Genomic DNA, 13768 nt, shown 5'->3' with positions numbered 1-13768 from the left:
CTTCTCTTCCTGCTCCTTCTCCCCACCTTCCTCTCTTGGGCCGGTTCCTCCTCCTGCTCATAGTGGCGGAAGGGACAGTTGGCGAACAGACGGTCCTGGACGCAGAGGGGTCACCCTAGTGATGGCTTGTTATATCGCCGTGGATGTTTCCCACTCACAAAAAAAAAAAAAAAAAACAGCAGTCCTTTTTTTTCCCCCAAAAACTGCGGTTTATGCTTTGGTCTGCGTCAAGGAGGCACTGGTAATCCCAATGACACCACGTGTCACAAAGATGGCTGTAGTGGGTTACGTCAGACCAGAACCAGGAACCAACAATAAACAACAGAGAGGTGGAGTTTGGTGAAGCTGAGCGATTGGTTTCGCTCAGCATTTAATAATGAACAGACAGAAAATAAAAGGTTGTAAAGACAAACAAGACACAGGACACGGCACTTTCACCAAAATAAAGAGACAAACAAAACTGACTACACAGACAAACACAGTGAGCTGATATTTTAACTATTACTATGATTATTACCTCCGTCTTCAATCTCATTCTCCACTCACTGAACACACAACCCCGAGTGAGTGAAAACATGCTGCTTTTATGCAGCTGTACCGAGACTCGATTGCTAATCAATCATTCAACTGGAGTCTCGGTACAAATGCATGTGAATTAATAAAGTGCAATTCCCAGAGCTCACATATTATTACATTTTACCTGCACGTGAAGTGCTGTGCAATCCTCGTGCCTAAATACAAATATACACTTTAAACAACTCGTGTTCCACAGACCCACTTATATCCCATATACCAATGACTATACACCAACATTAACACACTACATGTAACATACAACACAATAGCCCAGGGGCAGGGCACTTTGCCACACATATCCAGACACTTGATTCTGCAAAAGGCTTTGTCTAATTTTTTATTATTTTGCTGATTTTTTTTTTTTTTTTTTAAACCTGCGTCACTAATGAGGAGTGCAAGGACGAGTGATGAAATTCCATAGAAACTTGTAATTTTTTTAAATTTTAAATAACATTACATATATACAAATCATTCATACACTACAATAGCACAGAGTAGCCTGAAAAAAATATTGATTGTACGCAAATAATATAAACCTTTCATTTTTCTAATAATTAAAACTACCTATGGAGTGCCTGAACACTATCACTAGAAATAGTTAAAAGACAAAAAACATGGTCCAGAAGCACCCCTTTATTTGGGTCAACTATGGGGCTTGGTATGCTCATGGGACTGGTCTCATCTGGTTACAGTCCAGGTAGGATAACCTTAAGTACAGTGGCTTCAAGTATTATTTTTGTTTTAATCTGCCCTGGATCATGTTGCCTACCCCTATCCTGTGCAAGATTAGAGAAAAAACAGTTTTTTCTTTGTAAATAAAAAATGAGTAGTGCATATTGGTAGTGTTAATGTGGTTGTATTGTAAAACAGGTATCACTGCTTCACAGCATTCCAGCTTAAGAGATGGGTGCTTACCACTGGCCCATGTTGTCTCCAAGTCTCCTAGCTCTTCTTAATGGGCCTCAGTAAAGTCACAGATACGGATCTGAGGTGGCTCCTTATCCCCAACACTTTGGTGTTGGGGGAGGGGGGTTCTCTCGACTGCTTTTTTACAAGATATGCAAATGTCACTAACAATTTCAATTGGGGTTTTTCTTGTAATGTAGGGATTTATAGTATTAATATCTGTCTGTTGGAACAGTAGAATACATATTTAATGTGGTAATTATGGGGAGCAATGATTGTATAGCTTATTTGCGCTATGAAAATTTGTCAGATTGGTAATCAGGAACTTTGTGCAGCAAAAGATGTGCTGTGGTTTGTATGACAAATACATAATGTAGAGAATCCTTTGTGGTCAGAATGAAGCAGCCCGGGCCCCTCGTGGTACCACTGAAATGTCTGCTGCATTGTCAGCTCCACCGAACGCTTAATTGATTCTTAAAAACATTGCCATTGGTTTGGTTTACATACATAAATATTGCCTGTATTCTTACCAAATACTCATCAACAGATCTATCCCCAACATCCTGCAGGAGCATATTTAATTCCTAGATGGAATATGAAAGACATTAACATTAGATTATACATCATTCCCTGAAATAGAAATATTATCCATTATTGATTGGGATATACCTCTGTATAGCGCCAACCCCCCCCCCCCCCCCCCCCCCAGCAAACCAATCGATAATGGAGAGGGAACCACAGAATTCACCATGCAGTGTTTCAGACCAAATACCTGGATGGCGCATCACTTTTAATTTCCTATAAATTCCACCACAGTGTTGCTTATTATTTGTCTTTGTAAACAACATGTCAGTGTTTGTTTCGTTTTATCTGATGTTTCAAGCTGTTATTTTTTCTATTATGTTAATGACTGAATGGTAATTATTTGTCCCCTATAGGGTGTCATAAAAAAGCCATTTCAATATCATTATTGCATTTGATCTGGAACTGCAGGCAAATTCAAGTATCAGTACCATTATATGCATTTCAAGCAAATTCTAGAGGTTCTGGTAAACCTTGTGAACCTGGCTTGGATTGTTACACAGGCTGTGGGGTCACAATATCCCATTAGAAGCAAACAAGTCATTACAAAGACCACTACCAGACGCTGGATTTTCTGGGTATCAGCAGGGTTAGCTAGTGACTGAAGCTCACAGAACAGACAGATATAGCCACCAAGCTGCCCTGCTGGCTGCACAGTCACAAGGATGGCAACTGTTACCCAACTATTACTTTCAATCAAATATTACAAACCTTATCATAAATATATATTATTTAAAACTGTTAACTGCCATGGCATTTGAAAAACACATTTTTTTTTTTATGAAGGATGGAAAGTTATTATTTCTAAAAGAGGAGAGGGGACAGTCCACTTCTCCACCACTGCTGTTTTACAGGCCTCCCCTGGTCCTGCTCTCACTGGCTGTCTTTGTTTGTTGGTCATTCGGTGTGCTCCTTGGAAAGTGAGATCTCATTGCTCCTCCAGCCACGATGGTTTGTCTGCACCAGGGGGCTTTAGCTTGACGTTGAATTGCTTGAGGGTCAGTTCAAGCTGCTGCTGGTTCCCTGCAAAGTAGGCTGAGATTGCGTTGTGGAACAGGAGCAGTTGCTTGTGCATCACCTTCACCTGAAATATCAAGCAACAGGACACGAATGAGTGGATTACAACCCAGAATATCCGGAAATGGACTAGAGGTAACTGAAGTACTCTGATACTGTACTGTTCATATTTACTGTCTGGGATATTGACAACAAGCAAGCACTTGCTCTCACCCTAGTGTATCACTGCCATTTAACAAGAATGGATTCCTCACATTATTTCACCTCTGTCTGCCAAATATATCCAAGCATAAAGGCACAGTTTACCATTGAATTCTACTATTCTTATTTCACCACTACAACTATCAGAGGTGCTTCATTCTACTGTTTTTGGGGTTTAAATCAAGTGCTGCCAGTGTTTTCATTTTTGTTTATAAATTGCTTATAAAAATGTGTTTGTAAAATGCTTAACTATTAAAATGCAAATATAAAATTACTGCTAAGACTGCAGAAGTGTGAACAACTTTTACATGCAAAATTTGTTTCGAAACACAAATCATTTGGCACTTTGCTTTTTTTTTTCACTAAACTGATGTTTGGCTAAAGTTCAGTGGGAATCTACTGTACAAAAGGAAAAGGCTACTCTACTTGGAACTTCATTGGCTAAGATGATCTGAGGTTATTTACCTTCCACTTCTTGGCTGGTTTCTGTTTTTCATCACTTCAACTTATAATTTTTAAATATTTAATTTCATAGCCACAAGCCTAGCAGAGAAGTCCATTTCAACTGGCCATAGTTCAGTACTGAACAAGGGCTTTTAGTCTCATCAAAGTTAGAGCGATGCTTATTTGACTATTAGTCTCACCTTCAATACCTGTGCAAGCTTCCTTGCTGACAATTGCTTTGTGATGTGCTGGTTGATTTAATTTCTGCTGTTGAAGATGATCTGTTAACATTAAAATCAATTCAACAGCATTATAATATTCAATCCTACACACATTTTTTTTTTTTTTTTTAAATTTGGAATCGCCAATTATTTTTCTTATTTTCCTCCCAATTTTGTAAGCCCAATTATTGTTTATTTCAACCCAGCTCAGCAGTGCTACTGGGGAGGGACGAAGATGGACACACACGTCCTCTGAAACGTGTGCCGTTAGCTGTCCGCTTCTTTTTACTCTGCAGGCCCTCCATGCAGTCAGCTCAGCTTCATAGGATCACGCAGTTCTGGGCAACTTACAGGCAGGTCCGCAGGCACCCGGCCAGTCTAGAGGGGTTTCTGGTGTGCAGTGAGCTGAGGACACCCTGACCGACTTAAGCCCCCCACCCCCGGCAACTCTTGGCTAATTGTGCACCGCCACCTGGTAACTCCCATCTACGGTCGGCAGTGGAATTGCCTGGACTTTAACCAGCGACCTCCAGGGGGCACATCCTGCTCTCAGTGCAGAGTACCTTTACCGGATGCACCACTTGGAAGCCCAAATACTACATACATTTAATACAATTATGTCATTTCTCTTTTTCCTTTAAAAAAATAAAAATAAAATCCCACCAAACTCAATGGAACTGGTTAACCGCAGGAATTAACTCAACGAGCGCATTACAATCAGCCAGTCAGCAGGAGACTTGTGCAGGTGTTTAACTGTAATTAGTCTCTCTCCAACCTTTAATCTCACATTGAAGACACATAAAGCACATGTGGGACCCATTCCACTCTACCTTGAACAATAACAAATGAGTCGCCCTCTGTACTCCCTGTATACCTTGTTCTCCTCCAGAAACTTGAGTTTGACGGTGACGTCACTTCTCAGCCTCTCATACTTTTCCTTGTGTATCTGAAACTGCTGCTGTGCTGTGTCAATGCGGGAAAGGGTGACAGCATCCCGAGGACCCATATTTAACTCCTCCAAGTCTGCTCGGTAGGCATCAAATTCCAGCCTGGGGGAGGAGACAGGAACTGTATCACTGTTTAGGTATGAGATTTACAGGTGTATTCAAGGCTGATACATTCAAGTCCAGTTCATGACAAAAGTCCAGGTCAACTTTTGTAAAACAATTGAAAAACAGTCAGAAATTGATTTGATTACTCACGATTTAAATGTGTGCATATCTGAATATTTAATGAGCTGACACATTCCAGAAGAACAGAGAAAAGCAAGTGTGATTTTGCCTGTGGTAGTTACCTTGCATTCTCATAGAGTTTGACAGTCATCAGCGTGTCCTCCATGGTTTTGTTGACCAGTGTGTTTATGCTGGAAACGAAGAAATTGATTGCTCCCAGAAGGGTTTCCCCATTCTTACACAGCAGTTTCTGTGTCTCAGCATTGTATCCAAACTCGTCCTGCACATCAGAAAGACATTTGATCTGGAAACCCTTGATTGTAAAATTGTAAACCTCAGGTTATTTATAGCTGAATCCCTCTGTGCAGCAATATTTTAACTCACAGGTTTGCTATGTTTATTTATTTTTAAACAGAAATTGGTTAAAACAATATGTTATGAAGAAAATGTTAAACATTTGTCATGCCTGAGCATGCAATCTTCTGATTTAAGCTATATTGAGTTTACAACTGGAGGTCTTCAGTCAATACTATTGCTTATTTATTTGTTTACTTTAAATATTCTTATTGTCACTATATTTTATTATGTGTTTATAGTCTCATATCATATTGATCTTCTACAATATAATGATTCTCAATCTAAACAGATTTTAATTCCAGCACTGCCACTGGAAGTTGATTAGGTCCTACAGGACTGTCCTTAAAAGGATGTAATACACACAAATATACACTATATTTACAATCTTTGGAAGTGGTTTGAGAACATAACTAAAATCAATGGGTTTTGGAGGATCTACTGCTATAGCCAAAAGGTTTGTATCAACCTAGAATTTTAGGATTGAGAAAAAAAAAAAAAAAAAAAAAAAAAAATTACACACACACACAGTGCCAAGAAAAAGTTTGATAATTACGGAAATGCCACAGTTTTACCATGATAGCCTTCTTGAATCAAAACTTTTCTTATATATCCAGTGGGGTTTATATTAACCAATTCCATGTCTTTTGAAACAAAATGATGTATGAATTAGACAATGAGTAACTAAGATTCAGGGTATGTGAAAAAGTAAGCAAACCCCTGGTTTTATCAACTCAATTAAGGGGATAATTAGAATCAGGTCTTTAAATAATTAGATAGATCTTCATGGGTGAGTGTGGGAGGCCCCAGCCTATATAAAGATCAGAAACTTTGTGAGTTTGGTCTTCACCATACAGGTGTGTGGAAACACGTCATGCCACGATCAAAAGAAATATCTGAGGACCTCAGAAAAACAATTATTGATGCTCATCAGTCTAGAAAGGGTTACAAAACCACTTCTAAGGATTTGGGGCTCCACCAATCCACTGTCAGATAGATAGTCTGCAAATGGAGAAAGTTCAAAACCACAGTCACTCTACCCCGGAGTGGTCGTCCTACCAAAATCTCTGCAAGAACAAACTGGAAAATCATCAAGGAAGTCACACATCCAAGGACCACTCTTGCCTTGGCTAATGTGAGTGTTCATGACTCAGCTATCATAAAAAGGAAGGATAGCCAGGATGTCAATGAAATTCATGGTTAAATTCATTTTAATATAAGCATTTCCCAGATATTTAATTCAGACTGTTGCTGTGTGATTGGGTTATTAACATCGATTCCAGAACATTCTTAACCAGATCTACTTCAAAGCTTGTTGATTAGACCAAGGCACAGGCCACAAACTGTGTTAAATCTTTGAAGCTCGCCTTCCAAAATGCTATATGATTGTCTGGTCTCCTAAGGTGTCATAAAAATTACCAAGCCAAGCTACAGTGACACTGTAGTGGTACCATTACCTGTGTTAAAGTTTAGTTTAAATTCTTTAAGAATCATTTTTAATTACAAAAATTGTGTACACAAGTATAATAGTTATTTTAAGAAAGTTTGTTTATTGTGTTTTAAATGAATATTATAAACTAATATCTATTTTTTAATATTATCCTTTGATTGTATTATGATGTAAATGATATTTAAATCATAAATGTAAAATCCTTTGATAATGAAAAATTGATGGATACATTCCGTTTCTAACACACCCTATCAAATACTGTGAACCAATGGAAGGACCAACAAGGACAGTACAAGGGAACACCTATACATCTCTCTGGATTCGCTTTTTCTCTCTTCAATCTCATCACTCTCAACTCATCAAACTCCAAAGTTCTTCAATGAAGGCGCAATGATGTAATCTTCAAAGCTGTCCCAGAGAAAATGGGCTCCCTCCGGAACGACGAAGGCTTTTGCCTACAGCCTTCACAGAGATACTGCACTGCGCTGCTGCACAGCTAACTTCTACAGAGAGGACGGCTGTGTTAAGAAGACCTTGTTTTAAACATCACACCAACAGAATAAGTATCAAACTTATATTGTATGGTTACAAGTAACTGAACTGAAGCCATGCTATTGAAATCATCACAATACGTAATGTGTGTCTATTCAGCTAGATGCTGGAACATTGTACATGCGTACTTAGCCACTTGGAAGCTAGCGCATGTATATGTAATGCGTGACTCAACCAAACAATGTGTGATGAACTACTAAAGACTGCTTCACTAATGCAGAACTCTATGACCAGAAAGCACATCAGGGATTTATTATGAACATTTAAAAATGCATTACTTTTCGTTGAATGTTTTATTTTGTTTCTTCTTTATACATATGTAAATATGAAGCCTAACCTTTATTCTTCTTCCTTTGAGAATATGAGAATAAATGTAATAATAATTTGGATTGTTAGGTTTCTTTTTGTCTTATAACAAATACACATTGATGATGATTTGAAATACTTAAACATACATAATATTAATTGTTAATCTCTTTTCATCATGAATCTAGGGATAATTAAACCAGAATCGTTAGTCCTTATTGAGGTATTGTGTTTATTATGGCTAATAACATTATAAGCTATAATGGGTATTTTTTTAATGGTAATTGGCGAGGACACAGTTGTGACATAAACCCTAGATATACAATTTAAATATGCATGACAAGGAGGAAACTGCTGCTCTCTAAAAAAAAAACATTGCTGCCCGTCTGAAGTTCACCAAAGAGCACATAGAAGAAGACTTTTCGAACAATGTTCTCTGGACATACGAGTCCAAGGTAGAACTTTTTGGCCTCAGTGAGAAACGTTGTTTGAACACTGCATTTAAACAGAATAACCTCATCCCAACCATCAAGCATGGTGGTGGAAGTGTGATGGTCTGGGGATGCTTTCCTGCCTCAGGACCTGGACGGCTTACCATCATTGACACAACCATGAATTCTGCACTGTATCAGAAGATTACAGAGGGGAATGTCAGGCCATCTGTCCGTGAGCTGAAGCTGAATTGAAAGTGGGTCATGCAGCAAGACAATGACACTTAATATACAAGCAGATCTACAAAAGAATGGCTACAGAAGAAGAAATTCTAAACCCCATCAAAATGTTGTGGCAGGACCTGAAGCGAGCTGTTCATGCAAGAAAGCCCTCAAATGTCACAGAGTTGAAGCAGTTCTGTAAGGAGGAATGGGCCAAAATTCCTCAAAACCGATGTGAAAGACTGACCAACAGTTACAGGAAAAGCTTAGTTGAAGTCATTGCTGCTCAAGGGGGTGCCACTAGTTACCGAATCTAAAGGTTTGCATACTTTTTCACACATGGATGTTGAATCATTTGTGGATAAACAAATGTTGAAAAAGTATCATGTTTTTGTGTCATTTGTTTAATCAGGTTATCTTTATCTATTATTAGGACTTAGATAACATAATAACATTTTAGGTTTGAAATATGTGAAAATCCTAAGGGGTTCACAATATATATATATATATATATATATATATATATATATATATATATATATATATATATATATATATATATATATAATACAGAGTATAAAGTGGTTTGCAGAAGTATTCACCCCCCTGCAAAGTTTTCACATTTTGTTGGCACCTGAGCATACGCCACGCTTTCAAGTTAATCTTTACATGTAGACTCTACACAAACTACTCCACATTGATAAAGTTAAAAATGCATATAGAATATAAATAAGTAAGATTTACAGAGAAAAACGTTAAATCTCAGTTGCATAAGTATTCAACCCCTTTGCTACTGCAGCCCTAAATCAGCTCAGGTGCAAATTATTTTGGTTTCAGCATGTGTGTACTCAAAGTGGTTTAACTTCTAGGTAATTTCCTTCGGGTACATAAAGACTTTCAAACAGCAACTCACACAGTGATCCAACAAAGCAACCGTGAAGACCAAGGAGCTTTCGAAACAAGTCAGGGATAAGGGGACACAGAGCAGGAGAAGGGTGCAAGAACTTTTCAAAAGGCGCTGATTATCCCTCTCAGCTCAGCTCAGTCCATCTTTAAGAAGTGGAAGATGCATCATACCACACAGTCACTACCCAGATCAGGTTGCCCTCCCAAACTGAGCAGCCGGCAAGCAGGAAACTGGTTTGGGATGCCACTCTGAAGCCAACAATGACCTTGAGAGATCTGCAAAGTTCTGTGTCTGAGATGGGAGTCAGTGTTCACACATCAGCAATAAGCCGGTCCCTACACAAAATTGGCCTGTATGGACGGGTGGCAAGAAAAAGCCATTACTAAAAAAGCTTCATCTTGAAGCATGCAAGGAGTTTGCGAAAAAGAATGTACAGTGGCTCTCAAAAGTATTCAACCCCTCTTGGACTTTTCCACATTTTATTGTGTTACAACATGGAATCAAAATGGATTTAATTAGGAGTTTTTGCCACTGATCAACACAAAAAAAGTCCATAATGTCAAGTGAAAAATGAAATCTACAATTTTTTCTAAATTAATTACAAATATAAAACAGGAAATAATTGATTGCATAAGTATTCACCCCCTTTGCTATGACACACCTAAATAAGCTCTGGTGCAACCAATTGTCTTTTGAAGTCACATAATTAGTTGAATAGAGTCCATCTGTGTGCAATTAAGGTGTTTCACATGATTTCCTAACACAAACTACATCAGGAAGACGAAGGAACATTCAAAGCAAATCCGGAATAAGGTTGTTCAAAAGCACCAATTATAGGTAGGATATAAGAACATTTCCAGGGCATTGAATATCCCCAGGAGCATAGTAAAGTCCATTACTAAGAAATGGAGAGAATATGGCACAACTGTGAACCTGTCTAGAACAGGCCGTCCTCAAAAACGTATCTGGGCTAGAAGGACACTAGTCAGGGAGGCCACCAAGAGGCCTATGACAACTCTAAAGGAGTTACAGTCTTCCGCTGCTGAGCTGGGAGACACTGTGCATACAGCAACAATAGCCCAGGTGCTTCACAAAACTGGCCTTTATGGGAGAGTGGCAAAAAGAAAGCCATTGTTGAAAAAAACTCACATCAAATCTCAGCTAGAGTTTGCCAGAAGGCATGTGGGAGACTCTGAGACCAAGTCGAAGAAGATTCTATGGGCTGATGAGACCAAAATAGAGCTTTTTGGCCTCAATGCTAAGTGCTATGTTTGGCGCAAGCCTAACACCGCACATCATACTGAGAACACCATCCCTACCGTGAAGCATGGTGGTGGTAAAATCATGCTATGGGGATGATTCTCTTCGTCAGGGCCTGGAAAGCTTGTGAAGATACAGGGCAAAATGGATGCAGCAAAGTACAGAGAAATCCTGGAGGAAAACCTGCTGAAGTCTGCAAGAAACCTGGGACTTGGGAGAAGATTCATCATCCAGCAGGACAATGACCCCAAACATACAGCCAATGTCACACTGGAGTGGTTTAAAAACAAAAAGGTCAATGTCCTGGAGTGGCCCAGTCAAAGCCTGGACCTCAATCCAATTGAGAATATGTGGAAAGAGTTGAAAATTGCTGTTCATCAAAGGTCCCCATCCAACTTGATGGAGTTTGAGCAATTTTGCAAAGAAAAATGGGCAAAAATTGCAGTGTCCAGATGTGTAAAGCTGGTAGAGACTTATCCAAATAGACTCATGGCTGTAATTGCTGCCAAAGGTGCCTCTACCAAATACTTATGCAATCCATTATTTTCTGTTTCATATTTGTAATTAATTTAGAACAATTTGTAGATTTTATTTTTCACTTTAACGTTATGGACTTTTTGTGTTGATCAGTGGCAGAAACTTCTAATTAAATCCATTTTGATTCCATGTTGTAACACAATAAAATGTGGAAAAGTCCAAGGGAGGGTGACTGCTTTTGACAGCCGTTGTAGATGACACTGCAGCCATGTGGAAAAAGGTTTTGTGGTCAGACGAGACAAAGCTAACTCTTCAGTCTAAATTCCAAGCCTTACGTCTGGCGTAAGCCCAACACTGCACATCACCCAGTCAACTCCATCCCTACTGTCAAGCATGGTGGTGGCAGCATCATGTTATGGGGATACTTCTCTTCAGCAGGGACTGGGAAGCTTGTCAGGACAGAGGGGAGAATGGATAGTGCAAAGTATAGGCGAATCATTGAGGAAAACCTGTTTGAATCAGTCAGCAGGACAATGACCCGAAGCACAAAGCCAAAGCCACACTGGAGCGCTTAAACATTACAAAAATTAAATGTTCTTCAGTGGACCAGTCAAAGTCCTTATGGTGAGACTTGAAGATTGCAGTGGACCATCCCCAACAAACTTATCAGAACTGGAGCAATTTTCCTGTAAAGAATTTGCAAAAATTTCACCATCCTACTGTACAAAGCTAGTAGAGAACTATCCAAAAAGACTCATATCAGTAATTGCTGCAAAAGGTGCTTCTACCAAGTACTGACTTAAGGTGCTGAATACTTAAGCAACCAGTAAATTTAAATTGTGTACATTTTCTTTGCAAGTTTTGCTGACATTTAACCTCCTCCTCATATAACAGTGTTCAGTTTAACCACCACAGCTTTGAATAAAAAAGTTTGTTTGAAAAACTGTACATAAATTATTTTAATTCAACAAAATGTGAAAACTTTGCAGGGGGTGAATACTTCTGCAAACCACTGTATATATGAACATAATTTAATCTTTCATTTAACATCAAGTAAAATCAAAGAAACTACAAAATTATACTGCAAAAGTCTACTGGAAGCCATAATAGTAGTAATTCATATTTTCAGACTCAATGAGGCACTGAAGGGCTGAGTTATCCTTTAGATTCCTCCATGCAACCTTTGCACTTGATTCCAGCTAGTTTCGTTTGCATGGTTGACTTTTCCCAATTTCCTGTCCTATCAGACCCCAAACAAACATTCTCAATGACTGAGATCCAGTCAATTTCAAGGCCAAAATTGAAGTGGCGCGATACCACTTCTAACCATTTCACTGGTTTGGCTAGATTGCAAGGGGCTCCGGGATTTTGGAAGTTGAAATCCCCGGTGGGAAAATGTTTGAGCCGTAGGGATGAGGTGGTCTTGGAGTATAAACAGTGGAGTACCACAGGGATCAATAGTAGGTCCTCTGCTATTCCTAATCTACATTAATGATTTAGATTCTGGTATAGTAAGCAAACTTGTTAAATTTGCAGACAACACAAAAATAGGAGGAGTGGCAAACATTGATGCAGCAGCAAAGGCCATCCAAAATGATCTAGACAGCACTCAGAACTGGGCACACATGGGAAATGACATTTAATAGAGAAAAGTGTATGGTACTGCACGCAGGAAATAAAAATGTGCATTATAAATACCATGTGGGAGATGCTGAAATTGAAGAAGGAATCTATGAAAAATACCTAAGAGTTTATGTTGACTCAGAAATGTCTTCATCTAGACAATGGGGAAGCTATAAAAAAGGCCAACAAGATGCTCTGATATATAATGAAAAGTGTTGAATTTAAATCAAGGGACATAATGTTAATACTGTACAATGCATTAGTAAGACCCAATCTAGAATACTGTGTTCAGTTCTGGTCACCTCGCTACAGGATATTGCTGCTCTAGAAAGAGTGTAAAGAGCAACCAGAATTATTCCATGTTTAAAAGGCATGTCAGACTAAAATAATTGAATCTATTCAGTCTTGAACAAAGAACACTACACGACGAACTGATTCAAGCATTCAAAATCCTAAAAGGTATTGACAATGTTGACCCAAGGGGCTTTTTCAACCTGAATAAAGAAACAAGGACCAGGGGTCGCAAATGGAGAGTAGATAAAGATTCAGAACAGAAAATAGGAGACACTTTTTTTTTTTTACACAGAATCGTGGGAATCTAGAACCAACTCCCCAGTAATGTTGTTGAAGCTGACACCCTGGGATCCTTCAAGAAGCTGCTTGATGAGACTCTGGGATCAATCAGCTACTAACAACCAAATGAGCAAAATGGGCAGAATGGCCCCCTCTTGTTTGTAAACTTTCTTATGTTCTTATGTTTAAGGTACTATTCTGTGTTCATAGCTGTCGCTATGGGTAAAACATGGAGGGATCCTGTGCATTTGGCAGAAAAGCATCCCCAGATATGGACAGGTTTCCAGATGCTTCGTCGCTGGGACACTACACTCTGGCTTGTTTCTTTCTCCTTTGAGCCTTTGAACTCTTAATCCACCTCTGTTTCCAAATCAACTGATGGGGGACTCAGAGAAAATTACTTTGGCTTAGTTTTTTATGTGCGACAAAAGTTCAAGCGATTAGATTTTTTTTTTTTTGCTCAGAAGGTGCTTCTTAGCAAGCCTGAAGAGATG

General features: G+C 38.9%; 1 protein-coding gene across 5 annotated transcripts in view; it reads right to left on the bottom strand.

The window, feature by feature from the left end:
• Positions 1 to 800: 800 nt before the first annotated feature.
• The window catches only part of LOC121327992 (arfaptin-2-like), a 76551-nt gene continuing 63583 nt past the window's right edge, over positions 801 to 13768 (bottom strand). For 3 of the 5 annotated variants that reach the window (XM_041272400.1, XM_041272403.1, XM_041272402.1), the window contains 3 exons: positions 5242 to 5432; positions 4822 to 4996; positions 801 to 3148 (listed from right to left, as the gene is read on the bottom strand). In XM_041272400.1, coding sequence (XP_041128334.1) covers positions 2993 to 3148; positions 4822 to 4996; positions 5242 to 5432 — 522 coding nt within the window. In that variant the 3' untranslated portion in view covers positions 801 to 2992. The remainder of the gene's footprint in view (positions 3149 to 4821; positions 4997 to 5241; positions 5433 to 13768) is intronic. The other 2 variants (XM_041272401.1, XM_041272404.1) reach the window with 1 other exon arrangement.

This window comes from Polyodon spathula, chromosome 15 (genome assembly GCF_017654505.1).
Source record: "Polyodon spathula isolate WHYD16114869_AA chromosome 15, ASM1765450v1, whole genome shotgun sequence".
Classification (NCBI taxonomy): domain Eukaryota; kingdom Metazoa; phylum Chordata; class Actinopteri; order Acipenseriformes; family Polyodontidae; genus Polyodon; species Polyodon spathula.
Note: the sequence above shows the minus strand (reverse complement) of the source record. Positions and strands in the feature narration are given on the sequence as shown.